The 19469-nt window shown below is 40.5% G+C and overlaps 1 protein-coding gene across 2 annotated transcripts in view; it reads left to right on the top strand.

Annotated features, from left to right (window-relative positions):
- The window catches only part of SLC35F1 (solute carrier family 35 member F1), a 398228-nt gene that overhangs the window by 332038 nt on the left and 46721 nt on the right, over nt 1-19469 (top strand). For both annotated transcript variants that reach the window (XM_003898255.5, XM_017958371.3), the window contains exon 4: nt 19078-19237. In XM_003898255.5, the coding sequence (XP_003898304.1) occupies nt 19078-19237 (160 nt within the window). The remainder of the gene's footprint in view (nt 1-19077; nt 19238-19469) is intronic.

The following is a 19469-nucleotide window of genomic DNA, read 5'->3' as shown; positions in this document are numbered from 1 at the left end:
TTTCTCCCTTGTCGGTTTCCTTTCCTCTTTGCACAATCAGTGGATGGGAGGGAGGGACAAGCTCTCCCTCCCTCTCTCTCTCTTGCATGGACTTCCTTGTCTCCCATCTCATCTTCCATCCTCCTTCCAGGGATACCAGGCCCGGTTCAGCCTCGAGGGAGAAAGAGGCAACCTTTCACATTCTGGAAGAAACTCTGTTATGGTTGGCAGTATGGATTCTTGATTTGTTGGAAGGAGAATTTCAGAATTTAGAATCCCTTGTTTCTCCAGGACCCTGATTTCCAGGATGCTTCCTTGCTAAAGAAGTCAAGAAAGGTAGCTTTCGGTTTTAAAGCTGATCATGACCTCTTTGTTCTATAAAGGACCGGCCCCCTTTTTCCTCATGGCTCAGTTTTACAGGTAGATGGCTGTATGGAGCATGATTTAACAGGGGAAATTAAATTTCCAAACTTTTATGCCTATTTTGCTGGAAGATAGATCAGTAAATGAATTACAATGCAGTGTGAAATGTAGTAAAATGGAGCTCCATACGAAATGCCATGGAACTACAGAGGAGTGACTGGCTCTACCCCATGACAGAAAGGACTCCAGAGGTGACACCTGAACAGGATCTGTAAACCTAGGTTTTACTGACAACATGAATCTGACGATAAAGCAGGCCACTTGGTTCTCTGGTGATTTTCAGCTCCAATGGTGCACATAGACAGGTTTTAAATCAATGAGGTGCCCTTACATGTTTGTTTTCTCTCTTTGAGCATGAATTTTCTCACCTATAAATGAGAATAAAAATCCTTTCCCCTGGTGTGATCATGGTATGCAAATGTAACATTGTATTTGATAGTCCACTAAGGCAAAAATGATGCAACCAACAAAAAAACATTCTATTATTCTTATCCTGCCATCAGCTCCTAATGCAGTCTCTAACTCCCTCCCTGGTGAAATTCCTCAGTCCTTCCTACTAAGTAACTTTTAACAGTGTCCCCACTGGTCTCCTGAAGCCCTCAAGCTTGCCTGAGATCCATATGACAGTCAGATGGCCAAGCTGGGACACCTATTATCTTAGCAATGTCTCCAGCACATAATAGATGCTCAATAATTGCCAGCTCCTGTTACTCACATATTTTCCACTTCATCTGTCCTTTCCATCAGTCCAATTTAAGGAAAATACATAAAGAAGATACATTTTGCCTAACCATCCCATCCTCTCATACACTCTTACTCTTGGTCAACAAATTTAAGAGGAATGGTGAATTTCAGTTGCATGCAAAGTAATCTAAGTGAAAGAATTTGCTGGAGACAAGGACAAGGTTAGGAAACCCGCATTCCAATTAGCTTTGCCACTGACCGATTGTGGTGTTATATCAGGTAAGACCATTACCAATCAATGGAGGTGAACTCTCATAAAGATTAATGCCGCTGCTGCTAGATATGAACAAAATTCTTCCAGCCCACTCTGTGTTAGAGTGAAAGTACCAAGGGAAATTGTACAAACAAGTGTGGTAGTATCCTACTTGGAATCATGTTTTCCCAGTACCAGGAGCTAAGCTTTGTCTGCAATGAATTGCTTCCCAAAATAATATTTTCAAATATATTTTTGCAAATGATTTTATTTTTAATATACTGGGAAATACACTAGACAATTTCTTATAAATAAAGAAATCATTTTGTGCTATGAATAATAAATCATATTTTTCCTTAGATATTCTTTCTATACACTAAATCTGTGAAGAGTAAAACACTTCTGTAGTCCAGTATTATACCACACACACAGTTTCCTACTTAAATTCTCAGAACTAATGGACAAATTACCTGGCGTATTTGGTGGATAAGGTTGGATAGGCAAATATATCATTCTTCAAAGTGCTATCTTTCAATAGTATGTACTTATTCTAATGTGGCTACCATTTAGAATTTCTCTTTTGAAATATCTTTCAGAACCAGTTTTAAGTCATTTAAGTTTCTTTATAATTTATCCTTCATTTGAATCCAGAAAGTATTATCTAGCATAATCCAGCATTTTGGTTCTTTCCAAATAATAAAACCTACCCAAAAAGCATGAGCAATTGCTTCCATTAAGGATATTCCAATGAGTGCTGAGAGGCAATTTCAAAGAGTTAATATATTTTTGAGTGATGAAAGATTCATTAAAATACAGCCATAACCTTCCAGAGTGACTATCTTGAATGACAGCCATGTTCGGATGAGTGAATTCCAGTGCATTACAGAAGATTAGATATGTAAACACCTGCACATCCTGCTCAATAAGTGGTAATTTTCTTCTTCCCTTAAAAGAACTTTCCATTATTTTCAAGGCACACCTTTCATTATGCATGAACATAACTGGAACAGTAAGCAGAATAATGGCCCTTCAAAGAAGTCAATGTTCTGATCCCTATAATATGTAAATATGTTACTTTACATGGCAAAAAAGACTCTGTGGATGTTATTAAACTAATAATGTTGCTATGGTGAGATTATTCTGAATTATGTGGGTGACCTCAGTGTAATCATAAAGGTTCTTTGAAGAGAAGTCCTTTGCAGGAGTCAGAGTGGAGGGAGATGTAACAATAGAAGTGGAGATCAGACTCAGGGAGAGACTTGAAAACACCACATTGCTGGCTTTGAAGACGGAGAAAGGGGCTACAAGCCATGGAATGCAGGCAGCCCCTAGAAGCTGAAAAAGGCAGGGAAAGGGATTCTCTCCTAGAGCCTACAGAAGGAACACAACCCTGCCATCCCCTTGATTTTAGGACTTCTGACCTCCAGAACTGTAAGATAAATGTGTGCTGTTTTAAGCCATTAAGTTTGTGGCCATTTATTGCAGCAGCAATGGAAAACTAACACAGTTGGAGGCAATATCTAAATCCTCCCCACCTGCTATAGATTGAGTGTTTGTGTCTTCCCGAAATTCATATATTGAAATCCTAACCCCCAATATAATGGTATTTGGAGGTGGAGCCTTTGGGAGTTGGCTAGATCATGAGGGTGGAGCCCTCCTGAATGGGATTAGTGCCCTTATAAAAGACACCCCATTGACCTCCCCTCCCCTTACCATGCACGCGAGGACACAGAGAAATGACTGCTGTCTATGAACCGGGGAGCAGGTCCCAACCAGACAGAATCTGCTGTCTAAGTCTTTGATCTTAGACACCAACATCCAGAACTGTGGGAAATAAATTTCCATTGTTTATAAGCCACGCAGTCTATGGTATTTTTTTTACAGCAGCCCTAATGGACTGAGGCGCCACCTTCCAGGCAAGTTCAAAGGCACTGATCATCTGAGAGCCTTCTCCAAATAGAACCAGAAATATAAGTGTAAGAGCAGGTTCTCCTGCCCACCCGTACTTGTGTTTCCCTTGTTTGAGAAAAGTATCCTGCCCAGGAGATGTTCCTTCTTTGTGGTTACTAAGGTGCCAATTCTCCCAATACTGCCTAGATGGGCTCCTTGGAGAGCACCCTGGTGCTTTCTGCCTGAATAGATGCACATGAAAACACTTCTGTACCTTGACTGGTTCCTGACAGCCGTGCTCATTTTGAGTCTATCACTGTAAAAAAATCACCTGTAATAAATGGTTAAAGTGGGAAAGTGTCCTTTCATGTAAAATAAGAAAAAGAAAAACTATGCAAAGCCTGCTTCCATTGGCAACACTTTTGAGGAGATGGTTTTTTTCATAAATCAGTAAAAGCCTGTGAGCTGCTTTATGATGGAAGGTTACAGTCTTATGGCCATTGAAACTTTTTAAGACTCAGACAATGAGAATGCATAGAAACCCCAGCATCTGAGAAAATAGCAGGAGTTATTTTTGTCTCTCTCCTTCCTTTCTTCCCTCTTGTTTATATCTTCTGAGTTGGGGCCATTTCTAATTCAAGAGCCTCTGAACAGGAAGACAGACCGTGACTGGGCATTTCCTGAGGCCATTAAGTAGGGGGATCTGTGAGTAGTTTAGGAGCTGTGACACCATCTGGGCCAGAGAACGATGACAGGGAGTAGCAGCTGCCTAGGGCGCTCACCTTTGATTCCCCGTGAAGAAATCATCTCAATAAGTAGATTTATACAGTACAGCTAACTTAATGACAGTGGAGCTCCCCAAGTGGTTCAGAGTAATAGAAATTATTCATTGCTTCATTGGTTATTCATTCATTCAACATCTACTATCTGCCAGATGATGCAATGAGCATCTCAAGACTTTTCTCAACTGTCATCTTTTCAGTGAACTCTTCTCTAACCACCCTGTTTAAAATTGCAACCTCACACCCGCTCCTATGCTGCCTCCCCTCTCTCCTGTTTTATTTTCCTCCATAGTTCTTATCACCACTGACAAAACTAATTTTACTTAATTGGCTGTCTTTTCTTATAAACTCTGTAAGGGCAGGGAATTTTCTTATTACCTGGAATTTGTATTTCGTAGAATAGTGCCTATACACAGAAGGTGCTCCATCAATATTTTTGAATGAATTCATAAAATACTTATAGGATCACTACTGTGTGTCAAGCACCACCCTAGCTGCAGGAGATAAAACTGAGCAGAAAAGAGAAAAATTCCTGTCCTTAAGGAAAGGAATTGCATTTTAGTGTAATCAGTACAATTCAGTAATACAGAGATGTACGGGAGCCCCTCAGGGGGCACCTAATCTGGATTTAGGGAGCCAGAGCGGGCTTCCTGGAGGAAGCATTGGCTAAACTGAACTCTGGCAAGGGAAAAGGACATGAGAACTCCAAACAGGGGAAACAACATGTGCAAAGAAATGAGTCCTGGCGGCCAGGTGCAGTGGCTTACACCTGTAATCCCAACACTTCGGGGGTCCAAGGCAGGTGAATCTCTTCAGGTCAGGAGTTTGAGACCAGCCTGGCCAACACATGCATAAAACCCTCATCTCAATAAAAATACAAAAGCTGGATGTGGTGCGGCCTGTAATCCAAGCTACCAGAAGACTGGAGGTATAATGGCTTGAACCCAGGGAGGTGAGGTTGCAGTAAGTCGGTGACATGCCATCACACTCCCAGTGATGGGGTGATAGAGCCAGACTGAGAGAGAGAGAGAGAGAGAGAGAGAGAAGGAGGAGGAGGAGGAGGGAGGAGGAGGAGGAAGGAGGAAAAGGAAGGAAGGAAGGAAGGAAGGAAGGAAGGGAAGGAAGGAAGGAAGGAAGGAAGGAAGGAAGGAGGAGGGGAGGGAGAGAGAAAGAGAGAGAAAGAAAGAAAAGAAAAAGAAAGAAAGAGAAAGAAAGAAAAGAGAAAGAAAGAAAGAGAAAGAAAAAGAAAGAAAGAAAGGAAGGAAGGAAGGAAGGAAGGAAGGAAGGAAGGAAGGAAGGAAGGAAGGAAGGAAGGGAAGGAAGGAAGGAAGGAAGGAAGAAAGAAAGAAAGAAAGAAAGAAAGAAAGAAAGAAAGCAAAGAAAGAAAGAGAAAGAAAGAAAGAAGAAATGAGCCGCCAATAACAGTGGCTCACCAGTAACCCTCGAAAGCACTTTGGGAGGCCGAGGCGGCAGGCCCACTTGAGCTCAGGTGTTCTACACGGTCCTCTAAAGTATAGGGTAAAATCTCATCTCTAAAAAGACAAAAACTTAGCTGGACATGGTGGCATGTGCCTGTTGTCCCAGCTACTCAGAAGGCTGGGGTGGGAGAATCACTTGAGCCCAGGTGCACTTCAGCCTGGGTGACGAAGTGAATAAAGGAGTCAAGAAAGACCATGGTGTGTTAAGGAATGGCTTCAGCACTGAGTCTGTGGTTGTGTTTTGTGTGTTTTTTAAATTTAATTTTTTTTATTACAGTAAGAACCCTTAACATGAGCTCTACCCTCATAAATTTCAAGTGCCCGATACAATACTATTAACTATAGGCAAATGTTGTACAACAGATCTCTAAAACTAACAACTCTTGTATAACTAACAGCATGGAGTTCGAAGGAGGAAATGAGCAAAAAAGAAGATGAAAAAGTACCCAGTGTCACAAAGGGACTAACTTATAAGCCATATTCGTGAGTTTGGACTTAATTCTGAGCATTTCTACTGTAGAAATAGCATGATGATATTTGTAATTTAGAAAGATCCCTTGCACGATCTGATCTCTTTTCACATGAGATCAGACAGGCAGGACAAGTAAAGAGATTCTAAATAGTTTTAAGTGGCTAAAAAGAAAGGACTTGGTGACTTATTGGGTGTGTGAGTGAAAAAGAAAGATCAATTCATGTTTATTTGTTCAGGGCTCAGCTAGTATTTTTTGAGCATATATTATGTATACTTTCCCATTGGCAACTAGACATATAGCATGAAGAAGACTGTTCTTACCCTCATGAAGCTTCCTTTCTAAGGCATACTTAGGTTTTATTTTCTGACCCTCCCATTAGAATGTGTGGGAGTAAAATATGCATAGATATGGGGAAGAGAGTTCCAAGCAAAGAGGACAGTATAAGGGTGAAGAACTTGAGCATGGCATGTTTAAGAAATGGAAAGAGTGAAAGAAGTTACTAGTAGTAAGAGACTAAATTCAAGACGAAGATGAGGCAGATTGTATAAGGCAAAGTCAAGGAAAGGAGTTTGGATTTGCTCTTAGAAAAATTATTGGACTGTGTTGGGCAGGGGACCGATGTGATCTAATTTGTATTTTTAGATTGTGATTGCTGCTGGTGGAGAACTGACCTTTAAGGAGTAGAAGTGGATGTGATTAGACAGTCAGGGGGCCACTAAGTGCATGATGATGACTTGAAGCCACTTGCTAGCTGTGGATGTGGATAGAGATGGTTTGATGCATTCAGTAGATAAAGCCAATAGGATTTTCTAGCATTCATAGAGTGGATAGGGGAAGTTGGAAAGAAAAAAAAAGAGTCAAGAATGGTTCCTTAGTTATTGGCCTCAGTCACTGGGGGATGGTTGTGCCATGTGGTAAAATGAAGAAAACTGGGGAAGAGAAGATGTGAAGCAGAAAATCAAAGCATTCTGCTTTGGTCATGTAGATTTGAGTTTCCTGTTAGACATCCAAGCAGAGCTTGGTATAGGTAGCTGAGTATATGTGTCTGGAGTTCAACAGAGAGGCTGAAAGTGGAATTATGCATTTGGATGTCCTTCTCATATAGATGGCGCTAAAGGTCATTGTATGATTAGATCACAGTGGAGTGGGTATAAATAGAAAAGAGAAGAAAATGAAACTGAGCCATGGGCCACATTCAGAGACTAGGGGAAAGCAGGCTGAGGAGAGGCTAGTGTGGTAGAGGAGAACAAGGAGAATGTAGTATGTCCTGGAAGCCAAGTCAAGAAAGTGTTTCAAGGGGAGAAGTATGACCTCTGATTGTCAGACACTCAGGATTCAGACCTGAGCAACTAAGTTACTGCTGGTCCCATTCAGGGAAGGAAGAATCACAAGAGCAGGGATAATCTGGGAACAAAGATGAGTTAAGTTTGAGCCATGCTGAGCTGTGGGGATTTGAGGCACATTCACATTAGATAAGTAGGTGGTGATATGGCTGTGGAGTTCGGGAGATAGATCCAGATTTGTGAGGTACATTTGGAAGTACTCAACATAGGGATGATTTTTAAAGTCAGAATGGTAGATGAAATCATTCAGGGTAAATGTACAACAGTGAGATGAGACATTATGGCAAAATCCTGAGAACACAACATTTGAGAGATGAGAGTAGATGCAGGAGCCCATAAGCCAGGAACGCATAAAGGAGTCTGAAGAGGCCCGAGGGATGGAATCAAGGGCGGGGGTGGTTGAAAGCACCAAAAGAAGGAAGGAGTGTCAGATTCTTCACTTAGTGAGAAGAGGATTAAAATGTGTCTGCTGGGTTCAAAAACAGGGAATGTTTTTGATCCATTTTGATCATGTTTGGGGAACAGAAACCAGATTGCAGTGAATCGAGGTGTTGAATGGATGTTGATGACATGGAGACAGTGGCTAAATGCAACTCTTTTCAAGAAGTTTGGCAGGAAAGGAAGTAAGAGGTGGGTGACAGCCAAAGAGTGGCACATGTAGAATGTGAAAATAAGACAGCCAAGGATTGATCCCTCAGAAACACCAACTTTGAGAGGGACCAAAAGAACAAGATGCATCCACAAAAAGACAGAACAAAGGGCCAAAGAGGTAGGAGGGAAAAAAGACAGATAAATCAGGAGAGGGAAAATTCAAGGGGACAGTAGTTAGCAATGCCAACTACTGCAGAGAGGTTTAGTAAGATAAGTCAGAAGCGGCCAGGCAATTTAGCCTTGGTGATCATAGTGAAAGGAGCTGTCAGTATTGCTGTAGCTTGAGGAATGAATGGGACCAAGATGCCAGAGGCAGTAAGTGTAGATTGATCTTCACAGGCTGGCTGTGAAGAGGAAAAGATAGATAGCCACAGAGCCAGTGGGCATCAAGAGTAAGACCAGGACCTATATGGTGAAGGAACGCAGCAAGCAGAAAGGGATGAGGATCCAGGAGGGAAGTGGGGTAGCTGCTGGAGCAAGGCCTCAGAGACAGCAGAAGGGGAGAGGGGAGGGTTCCAAAGAACAGAGGGCAGAATCACCTTCCCCACCAGGCAAGTCCTTAGGGAAAGAAACTGAGTGTCAACTGGAGGAAAGAAATGCGTGTTCATTGGCAGCTGTCCACCTGCACCTGGATGTAGAGTGTTTTGTTCATGCTGGTATCCTCTGCATCTATAGCAATCCTGGTCATTTAGTAAGCATTCAATAAATATCTTTTGGATGAGTAAATAAGTGGCTAGTATAAGGTAATAAAAATCTGATTTTTGCATTTTTCTTGCTCTGTCACATAGGCTGGAATGCAGTGGTATGATCCTAGCTCACTGCAGCCTCAAACTTCTGGGCTCAAGTGATCCTCCCACCTCAGCCTCCCAAGTGGCTGGGACTATAGGTGTGCACCACCATGCCTAGCTTATTTTCATATTTTTTGTAAAGATAGGGTCTCACTTTGTTGCCCAGGCTGGTCTTGAACTCCTAGCTCCAAGTAATCCTCCCACCTCCATCTCCCAAAACGCTAGTGTAGATGTGAGCCACCACAGCTGGCAATTTTTGCTCTTTTCTAACAAAACCTGGAAATAAACCTAGAAATAAAACCCAAAAAGTACAAGATGTTTTCCTCTAGCTCTTGAAATTGTTTCTCCATACTATTTTAATGCAGTGAGGAATCAAAAGTAATGCAAAATTAATGTAGAATTAATATTTTATCAGAAAACTTTTATTTCCTTCAATATGCACTTTGAAATGTGTACTTGCTTTAATGTTACTGTTAATGTTCCTATGTTCATGAATTCTAAAAATTAGACATACAAGTTAGAGTTTGGCTGACTTAAGACAACCACTTCTCCAAAAATACCCAAGGTAGCCACACAGTGTCAGAAAAGGAATGGTTCTAATTCTCATGCACTTTGTCTTATAACCTATACTTTATTTAACACAAAAAATGCAGAGGAGCTCCCCCAACCCGTGACCATTTTTCAATAGTCTGAGAGTTTTCTCTGTCTCCCATGGTACTCTCAATGTAAGAGAGAGCTCACAGCTGCTAGATTGATTTGAGGCTAATCCAGTCTAGACAACTAGACGATATATAAATCCTATATAGTTTCTGCTCCACCTGGGCTTTGATTACTAAGTTTGTTTTATGTAAGGAGAATAGCAGACCTGTGATCACATCCTGGCTGTGACATTGCTAGGTGACTTCAAGAAAGTTACTATCTTTAGAATTCCATTTCCTCATCTGTAAAATGGGAAAAATAAGAACATGTATCAGGAGCCTGGCATATAGTAGGCACTCAGTAAATGTTAATTCCTTGCTTTTTACTTGTAGAATCTGGTTCGCTGATGATCAGAACGTGTTTTTAAAGCTGATAAAGGCTTTGATGATACCCAATGATCCTCAACCAGAAGGATCTTGCCCCCTGGGACAGCTCTGCTCTCACCGAAGGCAGATTTCCCCGCAACTGAGCTAGAGAGCTTGTGTCTAATTATCTGTATCTTCCGGTCACCTAGATTTCTAGGTACTTGTCCCAGATTTTCAGTGCATAGCAGTGTCATTTTTTTCTTTCTTTCTTTTCTCCTTTGAGAGCTGAAGCCAAAAAAGTAAAGCGAATAAACTTGAGCAACTAGAAAGTTCGAATGACTGGCACAAGGGGACATATATAGTTTACACATTTAAATTCCTATTTGTAGGAAAAGAAAAGTAGTTTGGTAAAAATAATTTTCTAAATCCAAAACAATAGGGTATTTCCTGGAAAAAGTCTGTTATATATAGTCAGCACAGTGACACATTTGATTAGCTTAGCTCTCTTGGACAATGTGATGGAAACATGGCTTTATCCAACATGAATATTTTAAGACAGTAAAACCTAAACAGTAAGTTCTAAGGTATAGGGTTTGGGAGGGGAGAGGGTTATGAATAATATAGCTCTGAGAAGGAAAAAAAAATCTCAGGGAGAGAGTGTAAGAGAGGCAGTGGCTGTCTACCAGAAAAGTTTGTTCCAGACGAAATATACGACTCCTTGGAATTACACTCCTGGTCAGATTTTCAAATGCCTCTGGGATGGTGACAAATCCAGGCCACAGAATTAAAATGGTTATTGATTGTATGTGAATGTATGTTGCACAAAATATTTTCTACTCTCTTCAGCTGGACTGTCAGCCTAAAGAAGACTTCTGGGGTGTGTGTGTGTGTGTGTGTGTGTGTGTGTGTGTGTGTGTGTTTTACTGAAGTTTGTCCTTTTGAAGATCCTTCCCTGTTAACACTTCAGTTTTACTCACTGGAGATGGATTTCTCTTTGTCACTTTTAGAAACATGGGAGAATTGCCAATTAGAAGCAGAGGAAGGGAGAGTGGGGAGATGTTCTCTTTCCTGGAATCACCTACCAGTGGCTGCAGGTTTAGCCTCTGACAGCTGGGCCACTTGAGGAGAGCTCTTGGCCTGTGATAGCCAGAGGGGAGCGTTAATGAGGATCTGAAGGCTGGCAGAGGAGTCTCTTTTGGGCACAGACCATTAGAAAGAGGGATGAGGTCACCTCATTATGCTCTGTTGGAATGGGAGAAGTTTTTTAAAATAAACTTTTTAAAATAAACCATCAGCTTCCCTTGAAAACACTAACCTGACTCTTGTAGATTTTTACCCTCTCATACATAACATGTGTTGTTTTATATATTTTGAAAGAAGTACAGATGCTCCTGGACTTACGATGGTGTCACATCCCTATAAACCCATCATAAATTGAAAATACTGTAAGTCAAACCATCCTAAGTTAGGGACTGTCTGTATATGCTCCAGAGAGGAAATCTGGAAACCACAGAGAGTTTGGGCCATGGAGTTGTGAAGATTCAGTTATCCCATTCAAAGATAACTATTGTTAACATTTTATTCTTATAGATTCTGATTTTCTCCATCCAGAAATTTTTATGCCTAATACTATGATATGTAGATATGTAATGAAGAAACAAATTTTTACATGAACATGTATGTCATCTAAAGCAAGCATGGTATAGAGGGAATGTAGAAGGACTCCTGTCCTTCCCATGAGACCACCTAGATCAGGGAAGACTTGAATTCCCTTCGAAAAGCTGAGATGATGGGAGAAAACTCTCTCTCTCTCTCTCTCTCTCTCTCTCCCTCTCTCCATCTTTCCATTCCTTTGTTGCTCCACCCCAAAGAGGAAATAGCTAAATTTAATATCCAGTTGCGGACTTTACCACTTAGGTGGAGATGTGATGCTTTAAAAGAAAACTGAAAGTTTTGAGGGAAAAAAATCTGCAGTGCTTCATTTCTGCCTGCTCTATGTCCCTTGCTGGAAAGACCCCTGAAATACAGAGTCTAAGACCTGAAGACCATTTCCCCTAGGATATCTGGCTAAGAAAGTTTAGGCTAAGTTAAATTGGAGTGGGAGACTGGAGGCAACACTGCCTTCTCCAATTTAAAATTAATACAGCTGGTTTAAAATTAATACAGCTGTTTGATCTCCATTTGGTTCTTGGGGTCTTTGAGGTGAACCATGTAGAATACAACCAAGTTGACCTACAAATATGGCAGTTTCAAATGAATCAAGCTATTATTTTCTGCCAGTTAAATCCAAGAAGAGAGGAAAACTAAGTGATTGGAACCACAGCATCCAACATTAAAGAAAAAAACAGAACAGGTAGTATTTTAGACACAAAAGACAGTCTCTAAATAGACATTTTACTAGAATGGAAACATAATACCATACTCAGCTTTTCTGAAGGTAGTTAAAAGCCGTAAGTTGAAGATGAAGAACAAGCATTGTCAAGTTGTTAGGTTTGTGAAAATGGGAATGCTATGGAGATTTCCTGAAATCACTGTTCTTAATTTGCAGAGCAGTTTTCCCATCTTAGTTACCTAGATTTCCTTGTCATTTTCATCCATGTTGCAGAGCATATAAGTCAGAAAACATAAAATACCGTAATGTACTAACTTTATTACACTCTGATTATTTTTTTCATGAGTTAAAGTAATTCTTTGAACAGGTAAAACTGAAGTTACAAATTCGATCTTTTAGAAGAAAGCACTTCCTGCTTTTATGGAAAGAAGTAACTTACTGGCTTTTTCCTGCACTTCTGGGCAAAGCTACTCATTCTTTTGAAAGTACAATGAATTTTGTTATTACTTTAGATTATTTGATGGAATTTTGCGTAATCAACTAAGAAAAGTTAACAGTAGGCTAAAGTATAACATTTAAGTGCTATATGACTATCTCATTTTTCTAACAAATTCCCTCTATCTTTTTTATCTGACATCAATATCACTGTGCTCTTTTTGAAAAGGGTAATTTATACCCAACTGATATTATCCAGCAATAAACACAAATATCCAAATTCAAAATTTCATTTGAAACTCCGTAAGAGTTTGGAGAAAGATATAGATTTTCCCCCAAAGCCTTCATTTAACATTTGACAATGACATAATGGATGTAAAAGCTCTTTGAAATCCCTGGGGATTTTTTAAGAGGGGGAGGGATGTTGAAGACTAAAAAATATGGCAGTAAATTTCATCTGCAAGGAAAAACAGATGAGAATAGCTAAGATAATTTTTTGAACAATGAGTAACGAAAACCAATTTGCCTTAGAAGACATTAAAAATGCATTTGTAAAGCTACAGCAATTAAAGCAACATGATACTGTTGGTAGTATGGTATATAACATGGCCCGAAAATGGATTTTAATATATATAAAATATACTATAGAGAAAATATTGCAGAGCAACAAGAAAGGGACTGATTATTCAACAAATGCAGTGAGAAAGTGGACTGTAATAAGAAACTGAATTAGCTATTAATTTAATTTCATGCAACAAAATATTCCAGATGAATTACAATTTTAAATGTTAAAAAAGGAATAAGTAGCTAAAAGAACACATAGATCACTTACCATAGATGACTACTTTGCTGATTTGGGGAGAGAGAAGAAGTTTTTTTTTTTAAATGAGCTTATAAATAAATATTTAAACCCATAATTTTTTAAAGCTATAAAAATATTTTCAGCAAATATGATAAAAGTCTAATAGTCTTAATAATATATAAAGATATTTTATATATCAGTAATAATACTAATAATTCAATAGAAAGAAAAAGTTTTGCTTCATCAGTAATCACATGACAAATTTAAAACAATTATAAAAGTTTATATTTGATATAAATTGGCAATAAAAAAGATAATGTACAAATTGATAGGAAGGCACACAGGGGCTAGGGGCTTTGGGCTTCGGTAAATGCTCAATAAATGTCAGCTGAATGAAGAATAAACTTTTTCTGGCTTTATCTTTCCTTTAATTCTTCAACTCTCATGACTTCCAAGGGGGCGTTGCAGGAAAGAGCCAGGGAAACAGAGAAGAGGGTGAGGTTCCCTTGGATGTTGAAGGGAGGATGGCTGTAGCAGCTGATCGCCCACTTGGCAGGGGTGAGGCAGAAGCACTGATGACCCAGAGGACTTCCTCTCTCTGCTTTTCCTAGCTCCCTCTATCCCACGCCTCTGGGGCTGGGGTGTGCCAGTGGTTGCCCAAAGCCACTGGCAGTGTTGTTAAGGGGAGACAGCCCCCCAATCCCCATCCCATATCTCCACAGCCTGTGCCTCTTCCTGCATCCCAGACATAGAATTGTGAACTCTTGTGGACCAAAGACTTGTAAAATATTCTGTAAAACCGGGATACAACTGGGGAGACCCACCAGCTGTAAGGAGGGTTTGCAGCCTGAAGGCAGATCTCACAGACACTCAGAAAATGTTCCATCTTCATGAGACTGTCCACTACTGAGGCAGCTTCATGACCATGTTTGAGTGGGCTGTGTGCATCGTGATGAGCACACTTTCAGAAGTGTGAGTGTCTAAAGCCAGGTTAAGGGGTCTGCGGAGTGCTGGCAAAGGGAGGGGGCATCCATAGAAGTCCAGAGAGAAGCTCGAGTTGATTTTGGCAGGAAGGGAGGGATGGGATGCGTGTGTGCAGGAGAGGGCATAACCAAATGTGATTAAAGGCTGCAGAGAAAGGTGCAGTGATAAGATGGTCAGATCAGCTGGAGTGGAAAAGAAAAGGAGGTAGGGAGAGAGAGGGGAAATTAAATGATGCTTCAATCTTCCTGTACATATACGTATTTTTAAAATTTTAATGCTACTTAATGTTGACTTTCTTCTGTTATCTTAAAAGTAATGTCAACATGAACCTTTTTTATTTAAATAACTTCTGGAAGCTGCACTTGAACTCTAGGAGTCCAGATGCTAGTGTTTTAGCCCCAATTCTAATACTAATTTGCTTTTCTCTTAGACTGTCAGTTCCCTTATTTATAAAGTAGATGCAGTCATAACTCCCTTAAAGGGCTGTTGTGAAGATTCACTTTGTCTACCATAAAAATAACATAATCGTTTTTACAAACTCTAAGTGTAAACTTAATGCAACCAACTGTAAATGTTATTTAAAATGACAAGGTTCAAGCTGGGTGCAGTGGCTCATGCCTGTAATCCCAGCACTTTGGGAGACTGAGGCAGGAGGATTGCTTGAGCCCAGGAGATTGGGATGAGCCTGGGCAATTTAATGAGACCCCATCTAATAAAGTTTAAAAACACCTACAAGTTTCAAATAATAATCCTGCTATCACCATGACTTCAGAGACTTTGCCCCAAGCCGTTGTGTACTCTGTGCCTCCGTGTCTCTATCTTTTTGTTTGTTTTGTTTGGTTTGGTTTGGTTTGAAGACAGAATTGCACTCTGTTGCCCAGGATGGAGTTAAGTGGCACAATCTCAGCTTATTGCAACCTCTGCCTCTCAGGTTCAAGGAATTCTCCTGCCTCAGCCTCCCAAGTAGCCTGAATTATAGGCACGCACCATCATGCCTGGCTAATTTTTGTATTTTTAGTAGAGACAGGGTTTCTCCATATTGGCCAGGCTGGTCTCGAACTCCTGACCTCAAGTGATCCTCCCGCCTTGGCCTCCCAAAGTGCTGGGATTACAGGTGTGAGCCACTGTGCTCAACCATCTCTATAAAATTAGAAAACAGAATCGTAGACACCTCTGGCATACGTTGCCTGAGGATTCAAGGCATAAGGAGAATGAAATTCATTTAAATTCTTAGGGGGGGGAAAAAGGATGCTATGTAAATCTAAGAGTAATAAACACTTCACTTTTCCATTAAAGTATTTTTAATGTCCTTGGAGAGTTTTCAGAGCATAAGATGGTTATAAAATAATATTTGTTTATTTTTTTGTATGGATATTTTATAATTTCTTTTTAGATTCAGAGATGTATGCAAAGAAAGTTAAATCTACTGAAAAGATTAATGGCAATCAGAAGAGGAGTTTTTGTTTGTTTGTTTGTTTTCTTTTTTAACAGTTTCAGTTATAATGCTTCTCTTTTCTACCACTCTAACAACCACTTAGCCAAGGAATTAAGCTAGGAGAAAACCATTGGAAAATTATTTTGTCAGCATGTTTTATGTTATATGACCACGAGGGGAAAGCTGAAGGCAAAAATCACTAAAAAAGAATAGCCTGTTTAGTAAGAGCAGCTGCCAAACAGTTTCTCTCAATAGTTACAGATGCCATGGTGAGACTTTCAGCTGTAGCAATTAAATATTCCTGTCATTGACCTTCACTAAAACATTGTTCAAAAAATTATTATGACACAATTTCTGCTGATTCTAACAATTTGTGTGACCTTGAGCACATCATTTCACCTCTCGGGACTTAGGAATCCTCAACTGTTAAATAAAGGGGTCTTGGTGATTCTAAACTGGGGAGAGACTGCCCTCCAGGGGCCTTTGCAAATGTGTAGAATGTTTAATGGTCAAGGCCCGGCAATGCTAACTGCCCTGCAGAGAACATGAGACAATCTTGCAAAATGAATTGTCCCACCCTAAATGCCAGTAGCAACCTTGATTATCTCTAATGTCCCTTCTGACGGTCAGTGATACCACATGTCTGACCATTCATTGATTTATTCAGCCACCAATTACTGAGGCCCCACTGTATCATAAGCACCAAGCTTCTCTCCTCAGATACCCCAGAAACCCTGGCTTTATTGTATCCTTCTTTAAGAAAAATTATGATTATATTCTTCTTTCCCTTCTCTTCTTTCTAAAAGTTTGCACTTACCCACAGAACCACCTGACAGTTACAAATAAGGATTTTCCAACTCAAACCATTAGGGGAATAGATCTCAGGACTCATCAAGTTCTTTGGGTTTTCTAATGACACTGAGAACTTAAAAGCTCACTTCAGCCCTCCTCAAAGATTGGATGATGGCCTAGCTTGCCCTCAATAATTCAGGAATAGAGGCTTTCAGCTCCACTGACCAAGGGCTTCCAGCCAGATAATGAAACCCTAATTCTGTAGTGTGCAGCTAAATATTTCAACTTGATTCAATCATTTTTAATTTTTAACACAAAACACCAACTGTTTTATGCCCAGTGAACAGTTTTCAATGGCAAACTGAAATTTCCTAATATACTTAAATAGCATCTGAGGCTAGCTGCGAAACCTACCTTAGAGCATATTACCACATCATTAACTTACATTGCTAATTAACTGCAGTGAGCAACTGTGTGCTGTAGTAAAATCCTACCTGCCACCACCTCCTTCCTATAGCCCCTCCAAGAGTGCTGTGACCTTTGGGCTCAGCCCCCAGCCATCACAGTGCTACTTAGCATTCACATGGTCCTTCCTCACCTTATCATCTCAGCAACCCTGGGGATAGCTTACTATTCTGAGTGCTTGTTTCATTTTGCAGAGGAGAAGACCAGTGCACAGAGAAACATGAGCATCTGTCCAGGTCACAAAAAGCTTTGGGGATAGAGGGGATTCAGCATGCTATTTGCAGTGCCAAGAAGCCACTCTGATGTTCAGGGATGTTTTGCAAATACACAAACCTTTTCCAGCCTTCAGTGAATCTTGGAGACTCTATTTTGATGTTTCTGATCATTAAAAATCTTTGTATATATTTGCTCAATATCTCTTATTGAATACTCCTCCTAATCCCAGCAGTGTTCTGATGCCAATAATCCTGTACTCATTAAGTACTATTACAAGTGGAACTACAGAGGAGAAGTACAGGGTTCAACAAAAGCATCAAACAGGACTCGACCTAGCTTGGGGATCTAAGAGGCTTTCCTGAGGAGGCAACTTAACAAGTGCAGGCCTGAAGGAAAAGGAGGAGGAAGTTCAAGCAGTGGAGCACTCCAGAAGGAGGGGTGTACGTAAGTGAAGGCCCTGGGGCAGGAAGGAGAGGCTTGTTCCATGTAGCAGAGGATGTTAGCTCAGTCTAGGTGGCAGAAGTGGGAGAGGGTGGCATGAGTAGATTTGAGAGATGTTTGGAAGATTAAATTGGCAGAATTTGGTAATCAATAGGATATAGGCAATGAAAGTGAAGGAGTATTGAGGATCACTGCCCTGTACTGACTGGCAGCTGGGTGGTAGGGGCCACTTGTTTAGAATTCCAGCAAGGAGATATACTGGGCAGTTGGACAAATCACAAGTTCCTCATGTGGTACAAGGAACTTGCACTTCTGTGTGACATCACCTTGTCTAAGAGAGACCCTGTCTTGGATAGTGTATCCAGAGGTCTTACCACAGTGTGGTAGAGTCTGAATTAATTCCATGGAGCCCAAAGCCTGTGTTTGAAAGCAGGGTTATAGACCAGCAATGAGGGCCTCGTGATTTAAGAATTACTTTCATGTGTAGTATCTCTGAGGTTCAGACTGATCTTTGGGGAAAGTTGTTATCTTCATTTTACTAACAGAAATTTGAAGCTCCTGAGCTTGTGATTTGCCCAAGATCACACAGCTGTAAATGAGGATTTGTACTCAAATTCAGGTCTTCTGACTCCTAGCACAGGGGTCTTCTTATTTCACCACATTATCTCTCTACATAATTGGGGCAAATTCTCTATCAACTCCTCGGACTTACATGTCAGATGGAATCTCACTATTTGTACAAAATATATAAAAAAATGAAATCAAATTTTTTTGCTATACTCTATTCAACTTTCTTTAAAAATTTTTTTCTAATAGTTCTTTCAAGTATTTCTACTTTTGAGGCTCATAAATTTGCATTTATATTTAGAGCACTTTTTTATTTTAAGAATGAAATGACAAGAACCGATCAATTTTTACTGGTAGCAGGAAGACAGCTGTCCAGGAGAAGTTAAATTCAACTTTTGTCTAATTTCTAATAATTTATAAAACATTATAAGACCTCTGCACCCTCACCTCCTATTCCCAGATGTTCTCGTAAAATAGGGGGACAGTGTAAAAAGACCGGGTATACTCTCCCCAAACCAAAGGTGTTCCCGTGGAGCATGGCCTGGCTCTGAAGAAGACAGGAGGCAGAGTTGCCCCAGCACCTGGAGGCAGGGGACTCTTCACCAACAGCCTGTCTTATCAGTTTGCCTTCTCCCCTTTCCCTTAAAGTTTGGGGGATGTTTACAATTAAGTAAATAAATAAAGCTAATTTCCATTTATTTCAGATTCTGTTTTAACTACATCAAGTCTGGGTCTACACAAAATCTCAGGTTCAGGGGAAAGACAGAACCCTTTCTGCAGAACTAAATTACTTTTCCCTTTTACATGGAAAGCTTCCTCCTGAACCTCCTGTTGTTGTTTACCTTCATCCCTCTCAATAGCTCCTGGACTGTTTTGTGATCCCAGTCGTGATTTTGCTCTCCTGGTTCTTCCTGCTGATCCGGTACAAGGCTGTGCATTTCATCGGCATCGTCGTCTGCATCCTGGGAATGGGCTGCATGGTGGGAGCAGATGTGCTTGTGGGAAGACATCAGGGAGCAGGTGAGTCTTCGGATGTTCACCAGGTTCCTTACCTCTGCGGGTGAGGCCAAGACAAGAAATGGAATGTTCATAGTTGGGTGAAAACAAGGACCTTAGGAACCTGGATTTCCCACTGTTTGTGTCCTGTTCATGTTTGTTCCCCCCACACCTGAAACGGGGCACATAGGAGGTGCTGAATGCATGTTTCTTGAGTGAATGAGGATGCAAAATACAGCTTTCATGCCCTTTCTGC

Source organism: Papio anubis, chromosome 6, assembly GCF_008728515.1.
Source record: "Papio anubis isolate 15944 chromosome 6, Panubis1.0, whole genome shotgun sequence".
NCBI lineage: Eukaryota > Metazoa > Chordata > Mammalia > Primates > Cercopithecidae > Papio > Papio anubis.
Note: the sequence above shows the minus strand (reverse complement) of the source record. Positions and strands in the feature narration are given on the sequence as shown.